This window comes from Lygodium microphyllum, chromosome 14 (assembly GCF_053477565.2).
Source record: "Lygodium microphyllum isolate KBCC chromosome 14, Lygodium_microphyllum_v1.1.10, whole genome shotgun sequence".
Taxonomy (NCBI): Eukaryota; Viridiplantae; Streptophyta; class Polypodiopsida; order Schizaeales; family Lygodiaceae; genus Lygodium; species Lygodium microphyllum.
In genome coordinates, this window is record NC_141148.1 from 64,212,360 (window position 1) to 64,228,988 (window position 16,629).

At 39.5% G+C, this 16,629-nt stretch overlaps 1 protein-coding gene across 1 annotated transcript; it reads right to left on the reverse strand.

The window, feature by feature from the left end:
* Positions 1-8,699: 8,699 nt before the first annotated feature.
* LOC148025670 (histone H3.2) lies at positions 8,700-9,425 on the reverse strand. Its single transcript, XM_087692128.1, has one exon. The coding sequence runs from the start codon at positions 9,328-9,330 to the stop codon at positions 8,920-8,922; it is 411 nt and encodes a 136-aa protein (XP_087548254.1). The 5' UTR covers positions 9,331-9,425; the 3' UTR covers positions 8,700-8,919.
* Between the last annotated feature and the right edge of the window lie 7,204 nt (positions 9,426-16,629).

Here is a 16,629-nt window from a genome sequence, read left to right on the forward strand (position 1 = left end):
TTACGGGCAGAGAGGTTGAGCGACACATCCCTCTCATTTCCCATTCTCCTTAAACCAAGTGTGGCATGGGTCTACTTCGGATTTGGTATCCCTGCATAAAGTAGAAATTCCAAAATCCGACGCTAGAATATTGTTAGGATTCCTTTGCCCTAGGAACTCAGATTTTAGGTCGATCCTAGTGGGTTCGGGTCGTGAATGTTCCTTTGCGAGGCAGACTCGGGAAACCCTATGCAACAATAAACCCCGGAAGATTCCTTCGGAGTGCTGGGCAACGACGCTTAGATCCATTTCTTGATGGACCGCTAAAACGTGCTTGGATAGCCGAAAGGCGTAGCCGAAAGGAGGGCACATTACATATCCTACGACCAAAACCCTAAAAACTAAACCCTACTCACCTAAACACAGGATGCTAAGGTCTATACCCTAAACCTAAGTCTTGTGATTCAATACATAAACCTTGAAACCTGAGTCAATAGGAAAGTACATCTCCTTGGATCCTAAATTCATAGGGACTCTAAAAACCCTAAAAACCCTGAATCTTAAACTTTAAAACCTAAGCCCCAAAACCTAAAGCCTATATCCCCTAAACCCTTAATGATAAACCCTGAACCTAAGTCCTCCTCTATGCTAAGCCTAAGCACATTGGTCTACTCAAGTGCTCCTTGCATGGTATATGCATGAACTCTTCTTGTTGGACATGTGAGTCTAATGGCTAGGCTTTTGTTTTTGAGGCATTTGGATTGGTTGGTAGCTCATCCATATGGTGGTCATATCATTAGAGCAAGAAATCCATATGTTGGTCAAGTCATTTCATCCATATTCTAGTTGAATCGGTAGCATGAGAGATCCATTGTCAAGAAAATATCATTTTTTACCCGCGCTATCTAAAATGGGGGTTAGCAAGACATCCACTCGAAGGAAATATCCTAGTTTTTCGCATGTTAGCCATTTTTAGCTTGCTCATCAAACACTCTATTTTATGATTACTTAGACATATGTTGACCACCATAAATGAAGTGACCATGTGCCCACAACCTCGAAACTCTCGAAGAACAAAGATACACTTGGTGGAAACCAATAGTATGTAACCTAATCCATTACCAAAGAAGAAGAAAACCATCGCCAAGGAAAAATGTGAGAAATGATATAGACAATGAGGAGGAGGATATATTTTAGCTTGCAATGTGCTCAAGCTTATATCAAGTCTCTCCTTGAGATCTCTTCAAGGATATAGAGCTTGGCCATGTGCTCATTTGTATACCTACTCTATTCTTGAGTTTTCTTTGAGACAATAGAGCTTGGCTATGTTCTCAAGCTTATATTAACCTTTTTTTATTTCTTCTAGGTAAATCTTGGGTATGTGCTTGAGCTTGTATCAATATTTACTTCTAAATCTCTTTGAGAGAGAGTTTTACCATATGCTCAATCTCATAGCAATCCTCCCTTTGAGTTCATTTTAAGGAGGCAAAGTTTGCAATGTGCTCAAGCTTATATCAAGTCTCTCCTTGAGATCTCTTCAAGGATGTAGAGGCTAGCAATATACTTGAGCTTATATCCACCCTCACATCAAGGTCTTTTTGAGATAGAGCTTGGCCATGTGTCCAAGCTTGTATCGACCTTCTCTTTATGATCTCTTTTAGCCAAAGTTTGGGCATGTGCTTGAGCTTGTATCATCTCTCTCCTTGAGATATTTTTGAGACAATAGAGACAAACCATATGCTCAAATTTATATTAACCCTAACTTTGAGATCTCTCCTAGGTAGAGCTTAGCCATGTGCTCAAGCCTGTATCAATCTTCACTTTGAAATCTATTTAAGGCATGTCTTGGCCATTTACTCAAGAAAATGGAAACTTTCTCTTTGAGTTAACTTTAAGGAGGAAAAACTTGGCCATGTGCTCAAGCCTATTTGAAATATCTCATTGGGATCTCTTGAAGGCGGAAGAGTTTAATGTGCTTGAGCTTATGTTAACACTCCTTTCAAGATATTTTTGAGATAGAGCTTGGCCATGTGTCCGAGATTGTATCAATCTTCTCTTTGTGATTACTTTTAGCCAAAGCTTGGTGTGCTCAGGCTTATATCAACTCTCTCCTTATGATGTCTTCCAAGAAGGAGAGGTTAGAGCTTACATCAGCCCTAACCTTGAGATTTATTCTAGGTAGAGCTTGGCCATGTGCTCAAACTTGTATTAACCTTTACGTTGGAATCTCTTTGAGGCATAGCTTCACCATGTGCTCAAGCCAATCACAATCCTCTCTTTGAGTTCGTGGTCATGTGCTAAAGCTTATGTGAAGTCTTTACTTGGGATCTCTTCAAAGAGGTAGAGCTTATAGCAATTCTCTCTTTGAGATTCCTTTGAGGAGGTAAAGCTTTTAATAATATGATCAAGCTTATGTCACCTGAGCTTATGTCAACCATCTCATTGGGATATTTTTGACATTGAGTTTGGCCATGTGTCCAAGCTTTGATCAAGTTTCTCTCCAAGATCTCTTAAAGCCAAATCTTGGCCATATGCTCGTCAACTCTCTCTTTGAAATATCTTTGAGGCAATAGAGCTTAGCCATATCAATATGCTCAAGCTTATATCAACCCTGTCTTTGAGATCTCTCCTAGGTACAGCTTGGCCATGTAATTAAGTGGACAACAACCTTCTCTTTGAGTTCTCTTTGAAGAGGTGGAGCTTGGCCACATGCTCAAGTTTTTAGCAATTCTCTTTCTAGGATCTCTTCGAGGAGGTAGAGCTTAGTAATGTGCTTCAGCTTATATCAACCCTCTTATCGAGATCTCTTTGACACTAAGCTTGGCCATGTGTCCCATCTTATATCAATCTTCTCTCCAAGCTCTTTACAGTCAAAGCTTAGCCATGTGCTCAAGCTTGTATCAATCCTGACTTTGAAATTTATTTGAGGTAGAGCTTGGCCATGTGTTCAAGCTAATAGCAACTCTCTCTTTGAATTCACTTTGAGGAGGCGAAGCATAGCATTTTATTTTAACTCTCTAAATCTCTTCAAGGCAACTATTGACCATGTGGTCAGGCTTATATCATACCTTCCTTTGTGAGATCTATTTCATAATAGAGGTAGTTGAAATAAGTTCACCATATGGCCAATCTAAGAGAGTTGAGATATACTTCACAATGTGGTTAGACTTTGATCAAAATAAAACCTTTATTAAGTTTCAAATTTATCATGTGCTTGAGCTCAATATCTTAAATCTCTTTGTTTATCTATAAATTTTATATATCTCTATTAGTTTCATGCTAGCATAGTCTAAGACTATTATTCTTGTTTTATAGATTATGTTTTGCAATGTGGAGACAAGTTTCATTTGGTAGTGGATAATGCAAAAGTTGGTTTTGGTTCCATATGTTCAACTTGTCCAAATGCAATTCGTGGGGTGGATGGGCAATGTTTCCATGATAGTGAACACATATTTCAAAAAATTCGTGGTTTTTTTTCCTACTTCAAATGTGAAAGAGTCGAAACATCCTATGTAGAGAGCTATTCAATGTCCCTTGTTGGGTGTGAAGGCGATAGTTGTGATAAGGAAAGTCCTACAACTTTAGCATCTTTAGTTGATGATTGTGAATAAACAAAGCAATGTGGTGTTAGTAAAAGTATGGATAGCTTGTATATGTTTGGAAAAAGCACACCCTCTAATGGTTCTATATCAATCAATGCAATGTCACCTATGTCACTCCAAGATGATGCAATGCCACCTATCACACTTTCAGATGATAATTTAAGGATTCATCAATTATGGAAGGATTAGCATGTCATCTTATGGGACAAGAGTAAGGTTTGCAAATGCCATGAAGGTGTTATACTATTTGTGCATCATGATAACATTGTACATTTTAATCGCTTGTTGGGAAAGAACTATATTGCGGTTTGTATAGAGTAAGCTTTCATTGAAGATTTTCAAGAGAACTTGCATACCGTGAAGAGTCTTGATATAGCCAAATGGCCAACTAATCGTGTGACTTTATTGGATTATAGTCTACTACTGCATTCTTCTTTGGAGGACCAATCACCAAAAAAGAACTTTACCTCAACTAGTGGAATCTTAGATATGGTTTCTAATAAACTAGTCTCCAAGAAAAGGAAGTATATTTTCATCAATAGGGTTCCAAAAGGTATGGCCCGAATAAATGTTAGCACACTACTTCAATTAGTTGAATACTACAAGTGACTACTGTGTATTGTTGCTCTAATAGATGTTTTCAATATCCAAATTGTGATAATGTAATGTAATGCAAACACGTAAACCATTTTGGGAGCAACTATGTATATGGCATGCTTTCCACTACTTGGCACCATGACCCTAATAAAAAGATCAAGTACACTTTCAAGATAGATAGTTCCACCATATATTGCAAGACATGCTACACAATACATGGGAAACAACTTTTTATCATTATAGAAGCAAATTTTAGAGTGGAGCAAAGTTTTATGCCCATGAAAATGCCAAAAGATTAAAGAGAATTCAAGTACATGCTCTAATGGAAGGATCATTTCTTAAGGAATTAGTTGAAAAAAATGGAGAACATATACCAAACAAAAGTAGGACATTGCTTGATGGGGTAGAAGAAAAAGTGGTTATTCCAAACACATATAAGCAAGTTGACATTTTAAATGAGGTGAATTTGTCACTACAACAACTAGGTTACAAAGAAGGAATGCCAAAGTCAACATTCAATAGAATTTGAGATAAAGAGCATCGACATGTGGCATTAAGAAAGTCCAATCAATTTTCTAAGTGCGCCATTTGTAGCTCTTTAAAAGTTCAACTAGAAGCCACAAAGGATATCAAAGAGACAAAGAATTTCCACAAACATACAACTTCATGTGACACAACTAAGTTGCAAGAACCTCTACTACAAGTGGCATAGATACTTAGAGGTTTAACCAAAAAAATGTATGTGTGTCATCCATGATAAGACAAATCAAAAGAAGACAACAATCCCTAGATTGATGCAAGTTTCAAAAGAGTTCGACTCAGCATGGAAACTTCAAGTATCACTTATTAGAACAGTCACTCACAATCATTGAGAAGGCTACTATGGGCACTTAGTGTTGAATGGTTTATGACCTATCGATCCTAATCTCACAATTGGATCTCTTGCATTTTATTTATACAACTTAGAGAGAGGAGATAGGCATGAGCTTGGGGATCTAGCAATAGCCAATGGTGTAACAAGGGGTAATAATTTCTTATTCAATGCTTTGAGCTATAGAAATGTGCTAGATTGCTCATGGTGGCAAAGGAGAATAGCTACCACACAAAAAACATCCATGTAATGCTAAGTTGTATATAAATGGCTACTCATCTAATGGAGAGGATATGATGATTGATATCAATAAAATACTTCCTCCAATATTAGGAGCATTCATCTCATAAGCTCCCAAAAAAAATGTTACTACAAATGGACAACTGTGCATCAAAGAATAAGAATGGATGTGTTTTTGCATATCTCTCACTTCTTGTTGGAAGAGGGATTTTCAAAATTGTGCATCTTGGATTTTTTATGGTGGGTCATGCACACAAGGATGTAGATACAATGTGGGGTCGATATTCAAAATCAATGAGAATGGAAATAGTATACATGTTCCCACATTTGATGGAGGTACTAGAACATCTACCTCATCATCTCCAACCCCAATTTTACTCACACAAGTTCCTAACTTTAAAAAGTGTGTTGATGGATTCCTTTGTGATGGACCTAATGCCCTTTCGACCACTCGAAGCCACTCTAGTTTCAATTTTTTATGTAAGGAACTAGTCCGCTCATGCATATAAAGTACATCCAAAAAATAATTGATTGGATTCCCAAGGATGGGGGTACAGAGTTAAGGAAGAAGGATAACCAAGGCAATTCACTATTTCCAAATGGATATCTTAAATTATTACCAACCAAACATCATGAATTAGTTATATCTAGAATAAAGACTAATATGAGGTCTCTAAAGAGCACATGAAAGTGTGATGATATCACTTTATACTTCAAGCATGTTATTGACTATTAGGATAGGTTACCAAAGAGATTGAGAGTCTTGCTAGTTAGCAAGATTAAGTTTGGCATCATACATAGACTTTTGACCAAGGACATGTCAAATATATGATTTTAATATCAAGTCAAAAAATGAAAACTTCAATAAGATAAAAAATGGTTAGATTTGAGCAATGAAATGAAAACTATTGTGGGCCATATTCTTTGAAACCAAAGGAAGAATTCAAGCCATGCATTGATGTGCAACATAGAGATTTCCTCCTATTATGTCCAAATGACATCAATATCTATCCCATTTGGCTTGCAATTTTGCTCAATCAAATCATCAAACCGCCAAAAAAAATTTCACCCACTATTGGGCACCATGTGCAAAAAAGAAAGGATATGATGATGCAAAAGTTTATCATGCTTGTTGGAACAAGCATTGGATGGAGAATAAGCTTATCCAAAGATATGGAAAAGTGTTGATTCAATTATTTGAGCATTGAAACCAAATGGATAGGTTCAACATAAAAGAGCGAAGATACCACAGGCTACATGTAAGAAGGCACAATCAAGCTTACCAACCATGTAGCTCTAGTCCACAAGTACAACAAAGGTGAGCAATACTACAAAACCAACGAGTAAATTTTAACTAGTCAATGTCACATGCCATTCAATTATATTCTACTAAATTATTTTTTAACTAAAATGAAATTCAATTTTCTTTTTTTTTAATAGAGTTCTATCTCATCTTTTGGCCCAAGAAGACTTTATATGATATAGTGCAATCTAGTATTACAAACCAAAACCAATACCTCAAGACTAATTGAAAGGAGTTCTACAATATCACCTACATTTCGTGAGATTTATTACTAAAAGACAAAATAACCAAGTCTAACCAATCCAACACACTTCTCATCATATACTATCACTAATGACCTTGCCAATAGCAATATGCACCACAAAGTAAAAACATTAGGCATAAATAATTTTCCAAACTAAGCTAACCATTTTCAAAGAAAAGATATATAACTTAGTCACATGGCCATTTCAAAATCAAAAGAGAATAAGCATACTAAAATGAAACTTCTCAACCCCATTATTCCTTTCTAAGCTCATAATACAAGACAAAGTTATTATAATAAATGTTAACCATTAACCTTGGCAATTTATTGCAACCATGGAAGTTGTAAAGAGCATAATGAGAGCAAGAATAGAGAGAGAGAGAGAGAGAGAGAGAGAAACCACACATTCATTAATGGATGTAACATTATATTCCTCAATATCATGCATAACTACCATGCCAACATCTTGAGATGTGGAAATATGCACATGCACTCATGTAGGTGCATGTGTGAGCATACATTTCACCCTTTAATACCACAAAATTTGTAACAAATATGGGGAGAGAGCCCATTTCATAACACTCAAAGAGAGAGAGAGAGAGAGAGAGAGAGAGAGAGAGAGAGAGAGAGAGAGAGAGAGAGAGAGAGAGAGAGAAGCATGAGAAAGAGAATGAAGTTTCATATTTAGTTCTTTGCAATAAGTAAGAACCTTTATGATTGTCCCCATTGATGGAACACATACTCCCATCATAACACCAAAGGACAATGTAGTAAATTTCTATAATAGAAAGGATACACTCTATTTTGTTGTAAAAATAGTTGCAACAATCAATTATACTATATCCCCACTATCCCCTACCTATGTGCAAAGTATCTCAATCAATGCAATTAGCAACAAACCCCACAAAAAATAAAGTTGGAATGGATATCTCCAATGGTGTGGAAACAAATCCTACACAACATAAAGTTAGAACGACAAGTCCCCCTTCTCCATGTCCTATAGTCTCTTACAAATCTCACATTTCTTTCTTCATGATTACTTCTTTCCAAATTTTCAACTTTTACGCTATCTAGGTGAAGGAAGACATACCAACCTTTTGTCACTCTCCAACTCGTCAAACATCTTTCAAAGTTTGGAAGTGCTACATTGCTCATAATTGAGCTCTAGTGACGCGAAAATCCATGATTCCTTGTACTATGGAACACTTGTTTCCATCCCACATCCCACTCTATGTAGCCATACAACCACAAGTGGAAACAATTGAACCACATCTCAAATCCCCATCCCATTTGAACACTTGCGACTATGGCTGTGTGGTTGATGAGGATGCCAACCTAGATTGGATATCCACTATCGTCGCCCACAATGCCTCGTGGGGTAGTCATTCCATTTGGGAACATGTAGAAGTGATCCCCACGTGGAGATGATGCTCTGTAGAGAGCAGAGACAAAGAACACCATCCATGAATAGCTACCTTGTACGTTCCACGTAAAAGCGGCCATGCGAGGATGTAATACGGATGTCACTCGTTTGCCATTCACCGGCGCTGAATGCGTCTCCGAGAAGGACGGGCGCCGAAGCTATGGCGATGTGTCAAAGCTTCTCAGGATCCACCATGAACATCTCTTGACACACAGGGATGACGCCCTGCCGTGAGCAGATCTTGACAGACCTAGTACGCAAACGACAGATATGCCGAATGTCTCACTTGTTGCCTGATTCCTGATGAGAAGCCAGAGAATAATGCTTCCAAGCCAGCCCAGTCCCAGTAAACAAATGCAGCACCAAACGCAAAGCAAAACCAGGCAAATGTGCTAGATGGCATCCAAACGGGCTACCTCATGGCTACGAGCGGAAACTTGCTCTCTGAGCATCCCGAGAGAGAGAGAGAGAGAGAGAGAGAGAGAGAGAGAGAGAGAGAGCTCTTGTTCTCAGAGAGAGGAGGTGGTGTAAAAATACACCGTCGACAACGAACAAGAAGAGGAAAGGAGCAGGTGACGGATGGTTCTCGTTCCCCGCTTTGTAGGCTGCAAGGGAAGATGGAAGAGGTAGGCTCAACAAGCCAAATCCTTTTCCTTCGGCTCAGGCCCTCTCCCCGCGGATGCGGCGAGCGAGCTGGATGTCCTTGGGCATGATGGTGACGCGCTTGGCGTGGATGGCGCAGAGGTTGGTGTCCTCGAAGAGGCCGACGAGGTACGCCTCCGCGGCCTCCTGAAGGGCCAGCACCGCCGAGCTCTGGAAGCGCAGGTCCGTCTTGAAGTCCTGCGCGATCTCCCGCACCAGCCGCTGGAAGGGCAGCTTCCGGATGAGCAGCTCCGTGCTCTTCTGGTACTTGCGGATCTCCCGCAGCGCCACAGTGCCGGGCCTGAAGCGGTGCGGCTTCTTCACGCCGCCCGTGGCCGGGGCGGACTTGCGCGCCGCCTTGGTGGCCAGCTGCTTCCTGGGGGCCTTGCCCCCGGTGGACTTGCGTGCGGTCTGCTTGGTACGGGCCATCTTCCTTCCTTCCTTCGCTTTCTCTGCGCCTCTGTGCGTAACAAGCTTGGGATTGGGAGCGGTCGAGAACGATTACGCGAGATAGAGCCGTATGCCTCTAATCTGCATGAGACTTCAGTGGCAAACCCCACCCCCCCTTATACGCAAAAGTACCCGTCCCTCGTTTTCGAATCGCACGTCCTTTCCCGCCCTGCCCATCAATCGGAATCTGACGGCCCCGCTTTCTCCGCCCCCATCCAACGCCCAGGATCCTTCACCCTTCTCGCTCTCGGCCATTGGTGGAAATGCGCACCTCTTCGGATCAACACGTGCTTTTACATTCACCGTGGGGCTCCTCTTCATATCCTCCGCACATGACTGAGTCCTGACCACGGTGGAAAGTAGAGGTGAAACTGGGAAGAGGAGTAGGTGCGCATGACCATCGGAGTTATCTCTAAATTTGGGGTGCTAGACCCTCCATAAATATCTTTAAAATAATGGCTAGTAGTGGCAGAGCAACAACATTGGCCAGAAGGCACTCCCTGTAGTGCGAATTTCGAAACTTCTTGCATTCCAAAAGGTGATGTCTATTGTTTATACAGAGCCTTGCCTATCGCTTCTTCATCTCTTCTCTCCTAAGCCTCACATGACAAATGAGACCATTAAATATTCAAAAACATCCGATACAATTAACACTGGTAAATTTGTTTGCAAAAAAAGAGCTAAAATTTTAGACTGGAAGCTAAATCCAACGCAAAAAATGTTATTGCCATGGCAATCCAAAATAAACATACTAAACAAAAGTAGTGTCAAGTCCTTGCTCCTCCGTGTTATTTAATGCATTGCTCTTGTAAGGAGCCAAAAGATGTGCGATCTATAGTTGCATCTCCAACTATCTCATCTCCATTTGCATGCACTTTTCCTCCATCGTGATGCAACTCATCTCCACTCTCTCCATCCACACTCCCAAGGGCTTTGTAAATGACCATGCACTATGCTCCAAGGAAGCTCCCAATCCCTCCAGATGCCAATGTCATCCTCTACTCCTTCATCTTCTTCCCTCGAATAACATGCCTAATGGTACAACCTAGAATTCCATCTTCATTGTTTATGTCACCAAGCTTTCGAAGATTAGAGTTCCAATGGGGATATCCTCATCGTTCCTATCTAATTAGAGAGGAGTAGCACCCCCTTTCCTCCTCTTCAGTGAGTAAATCTTCATCTTCTTCCAAAGGTGCCACTTCCTTTATATTTACATAGGTTATGTAGTAAGAAACATGTCCTCCACTTGTTGTTTAGGTCATGGAGCAAAATCTACCCAATGCTTTGCCTTAAATTTGCCCCTATTAACATACATCCATTTGTCTTCATGTAGATCAAGTAAGATAGCAATGTGAGACAATATCCATATTTGAGTGGTTTTTCTTTTCGTTCAATTGTTTGGTTGATTGGAGGAGCTTGCACAACCACTACAGATGGAGCTTGATGAGGATTTATTTGAGGTTTAGCACCCATGCAGGGCGCGTCTCTTTCAACTGTCCAGAGTGGAGGAGGAGTTAACAATAGGCACTGGCTATTTAATGCCAAAGAAGTGACAGGAGGCTGCTCCATGAGAGGTTCGTGGATCAAATTGATGAATGAAGATGCAAGAGGTAGTACTTTATTCATGGATGGTTGGGTGTTCTCCGTATAAACCTATTGAGACACCAACATGGAGAACTAGGAGTTCGAATCATTGTCACCTAAAGCAATGGAATAAGCCATGAGCAATCAAAAAGACGAAGGAGGTTTGCATGGAATGATGCAAATGCACGGGGACATAAAAGGTGCTTTTGGCCCTCCATTGCACTAATACCTATCATGTCCCATAGAGGTTACAAGTTGTTTAAAGTTTCATCATAAGGTTTATCACAATGGAGAGCCACCAAGACCTAAGTGCTAGTAGTAACATAACCACACTATGTGCCCCTTACTATATAAAACGTCCATTCACTAATGATCTTGCTTCATGAGTGCAACTCAACAACAAGACATAAATAATTTCCTAAGGTTGGAAGTTCCTACCGTAGGTGGAATAAATTTGGGCACTCTTGTGAGAGTGATGGTTATGTAATAAACTTTTGAATCATGGGCTCAAGCAAGCACCTAGAGCATGGTCTAACAAGATCAGAGAGTATCTTGTCAATATTGTCTTTTATGTTTTTGATGCTGATCACTCACTTTATGTGAGAAAGGGAGATGCAGGTTTGGTCATCATAGTCATCTATGTGGATGACTTGATTATTACAGGTGATAGTGATAGTGGGATTGTTGAAGTCAAGGACTTTTTGAAGAAGAAGTTTGAGATGAAGGATTTAGATGAGCTAAGGTACTTCCTTAGCATTGAGGTGATTAGATGTGATGATAGTATATGGTTGTCCCAAAGACAGTATGGCTTGGATATGTTGTCCAAGTATGGTATGACAGCATGCAAACCACTTTTAATCCTGTTGGAGCAGAATGTAAAGTTGAGTGCTGATGTTGGGGATGAGATAGAAGACCCTACTATGTTCAGGAGGATAGTGGGGAGTTTGATCTACATGACCACTACAAGGCCAGACTTGAGCTACGTTGTTGGTCTTGTGAGTCAGTTTATGCAAGTACCTAGAAAGCCACATTTGGATGCAGTCAGACGCATATTGAGATATGTGAAGTCCACATTACATTATGGACTTTTCTATGAGGCAGGTACAGATGTACATGTGTCTGGATACACAGATGCAGATTGGATTGGTAGTATGTCTGATAGAAGATCTACCAGCGGATACATGTTCTCTCTTGGTAGTGCAGCAGTTGCTTGGAGCAGCAAAAAGCAATCTACAGTTGCTTTGTCGATTATAGAGGCTGAGTATAGAGGTGCTGCTATTGCAGCATGTGAGGTAGTATGGCTACAAAAGTTATTGGCTGATTTAGATGTGCAGGTGGAAGGTCCAGCTATCATTTATTGTGACAACATGAGCAATATACAGTTGGCTAGGAACCCTGTGTTCCATGGCAGGACAAAACATATTGAGGTACACTACCACTTTGTGAGAGAGAAGGTACTAGCAAGTGATATTGACTTGGTGTATGTCAACACATAGGATCAGATAGCTAACATCTTCACGAAGGCATTGGGTACAGAGAAGCTTCAAAAGTTTCGAAGCTTACTTGGAGTTGCAGAGATGCAGTTGAGCTTGAGGGGGAGTGTTGAGATGACAAGCTCAACACATGCGGACATTAACGATGGACCGCCTAGTTAGATGGGTCCACACATCTACACTTAGCACGTCGGTGGTCATTATGACTCTCACATGTCCACTGACTCATTACTTATTATATTCAGGTTGTTACACCTATTTACAGCTGGCATAGTTATAGCGTCGGTCGACTAGTGTAGTCGGTTATGCATTGTTTGACTTAGTAGGCCACTTTCCTTTATGTTGTATCTTATCTATACTTTGTGTACATTGTAAAGTGTGTGGAAGAAGAAGAAGAAACCAGCAAGAAAACGTTTTGGCCTCCATCTCTCTTCTTGTCTCTTGAGTGAGCTTCTCCTTGTGCATTCTGTGTGTATTCGGCGTAGCATCTTGAGCAAGTCCCCCCACCATGCAATTCTTGACACTTATGTTTCGTGAATTTTATAATACTAAGAAGATCACAACGAGATAGAACCAGCGAGTCATATTCCATGACTTTTATTATAAATAACATTTAGGAATTTTTGCACTTATTCAAGCACCATTATATAAACAAACCCAAGATTTTGTAGCAAACTTTTATAATTGTATAACAGATGGTAACGTTTTAAAGCAAAAAAAAGTTGGCATTAAGATAGTTTCAATTTGATTTAGAAAGGGTCAATGAGAGAATCAATGATGGAACGGACATTGATTATACTTGATGCAAAAGTTGCATGTATAGAGACATTAATGTACAAAACCAAGCTATATTATGTAGCACAGTACAAAGGAGACTATAAGGGCCCTTAGTTGTAGAATTAATTGATATCAAAAATTCTGCACAAAAGGATGAAATAGCTAGCGTAGCACTAGCAATATTGCAAATATAGGCTTAAATGAATTTGTGAATGCTTATTAAATCTCATTCAAATCTAAGAAAATCAAATGAAGGGTGTTGATGACTCTACCAAAGGGATCAAATCCTACTTTGATACCAATTGTTAGTTTTAGGATGACAGAAGGAATAGAAGTATACAATTTGGAGAAGAAGAAGTCTTTATATTTAGGATCTATTTAGACATAATTATATGTATTGAGACTTGATCTTAAACAGAGACTCATATATTGAGATGACTTGATTACAGCCACTACAACCACAAGGTGTCCTTATGTCTCTCTTTCTGTATCATGAAGGATGGAAGTAAGAGAGCGATCACCTCAATAGTCCTCTTCATGGCACCTGATATGTCCCTCAACTTCTCTCCTCCCCAATGCACACGTGCTTCTCTTTTCTCTTCAACCACAAGATAGGGTTTCTCATTTGTGCAATGCTTGATTGCACAAGACACTATGTTGTTCTTGTGTAACCTCAATGGTGATGTGAATAATGGACATGGTGGGCTACCTACCACACCCATGTAGACTTCTTGTTCTCCCCCTTCTTATTCAGGGAGGGAAATGATCTCTTCATATAATTATGCTTTATGCACCTAATTGTTGTGTGGTGGTAGTCCAATGATAACAATCAATGAGCATATCAAGCTGATGAACAAGGGCAACAATGTATAGTAGTTGATGGTGGTGATGCTAGAGGGGATGCACCATATCCCTAGTCTCATAATCATGTATGTTAGCAAGGCAAACAAGAAGTCAACAGGAACTCAGCTTGGTGATTATTGTCCTCCAATTTTTCCATTGCAAAGAAGGTAAAGACAAAAGCATTGAGTCACTTTTCAATGGACAATGTTTATAATCAGTAGATGTATCTCAGAAATTTTCAAAGAGCATGGGGGATGGTGAACAACACAATGGCATTTGGGCATAGGCACTGGAACTATGTCCAAAAATAGTCAATTGACTGCATGCAAGCTAAAGTGGACTTCAATGAGTGAGAAGAAGAGACGATGCAAGCAAAAGCGGACTTCAATGAATGAAAAGAAGAGACGATGCAAGCAAAAGTGGACTTCAATGAGTGAGAAGAAGAGGCGATTGGAAAATTGCTCAATCAAGAAACTAACATGATTTCATGCATTGGTTCCATAGATGAAATGATTACCCAAAGCTCCTTATGCAAACATGATACTGCAACTCCTTTTGCAAGGATGATCTCGCATGTAGGCAGACAATGCTTGCAAATAGGTAGATGATGCTCATAGGTAGGAGGATGATGCTTGCAATATGATGCATAGAGGCTATAGGATGATAAAGTGCATGTATGGCCCATCAGTGTTATGGCCTTGTGTGCAATGGTGGTACCAATCAAGTCGACTAGCTTTGAGATGATGGATGAAAAGGTGCAGATGCGTAATTGTTGTTTATTAGTTGAAAATTAATTTGATTAATCCCAAGAAACCTAGAAATCAACATAAGATGGATTATTTCTTTTTTGGAAGGGAACATGATATAAAAACAAGGGTTGATTCATACATGGCATGGTTGTAAATTATTAAAGTAATGTTTTTTGCTTATGGTATGGCTATTTATGGAAATGTATATGTAATGGTTATCTTACCCAAAAATCTATTCTTCTAAAAATCAAATGAAAAAGAGGATATTTGGTAAAAACCTTTGGAATCCTACCAACCATTCTTGAGCTCTTATGGGATAGCAAGAAAACTTGTCTTGCAGAGTGAGGATCCTATATTATTGCGAGAATGGGTGTTTTTTTGTGTGATTACTCGAGTACTTGATAGAGCAAAGGACCAAGTGGTAGTTTTCCTCATGATGTAGGATGGCTTGGGAGGCTTAGGCTATGATTCCACAAATTTCCTATGACCGTGAAAGGAATGCAATTACATATACAATTTGACCTTGCAAGGTTGGAAGTTTCTACCTTAGGTGGAATAATTTTGGCCACTCTTGTGAGAGTGATGGTTATGTAATAAACTTTTGAATCAATACACTATTGTCTTTTGAAGTACTTGTTCTTGTGGTTAAAGTGTTTGTCACTGAATATTGTGTAGCATATTCATAAAAGAATATTCTATTTATACATTCACATAGTGTGGCAGTATGCCTTGCTTGATTTTTAGATAATTAAAAGAAACCTATCAATAAAAGTGAGAGGCCTCAATCAAAACAAGAAGCTAGATGGACTTGAAAAGTCGAGTAACTTTCCTAAATAGTAGATAGAAATATTAGAACATGATCCCCCAATTGCGTAGGATAGAATCAGCTTAACACTATTTTAAAATACATGAGTCCTAATGGTTGTGGAAGTTTAAAAGACAATTCCACTCTCTTTGAATCAATGTGTTGTTACCTTGCTCTCACCTTTGATTAGTTCAAAGCAACCCTTCTTAGGGATCTATTAGGTAACTAATAAGGGTGACTATCCCATGCTTCCCTTGCAAAGTGGAGCCAAAATTCACATGTCTAACAAAGTCTATCATTTTTGGATAAGATATTGGATGGTGTTATACATGGATTTAGAGAAGTTACGATTGACTATTTGAGGACTCCTTTAGATTTTAGAGGAGGCATCTCACATTTTGGGTTGAGGCCTTAACATTTCATTATGTGGTAAACTCAGAAACTATCTACTAAGTTGATCTATTCTAATTGGGTCACTCGCAAAGACGTGTTCAATTGACTACTAAATGTATTGTGCTACTTTCTCTATCACACATGCAATTAGAGCATGAATTATAATTTTGAGAGCATGAAAGTGTAATGTTTTGTTAATTTTTGATTCATAACTTGCAAAATTAAAATTTCTACTTGGAGTTCTTGTGTGCTATTGAGAGAGGGAGTGTGAGAGAGAGCGAGGGAGTGCGATAGTAGTAAGAGGTAAGGGACATGACATGAGGCACTTGGTGAGTTTCCTACTTCTTATTGTCTTTGTATCCTTCTCATGATGGCGACTAAGTCTAATGGTGGGAAGAACATTTGGATTGAGAACTTGTTGAATGAGGTGGGATACATGAGGATTGTGGGACTCTCTTTAGCTTGCAAGAGACTCTAACAATGAGAGAGCTTGAGGTTATCTACAATAATCTCAAAGCTATTGGCTGTTGTTATTTGTGGGAGCTTTCGCTCAACCGCCAAGACCCACGGACCGCTTATTGTTTCAAGCGTTCCAAGCGAGCTCTAATGGCTATCTCTCACCTAGCTGATGCGC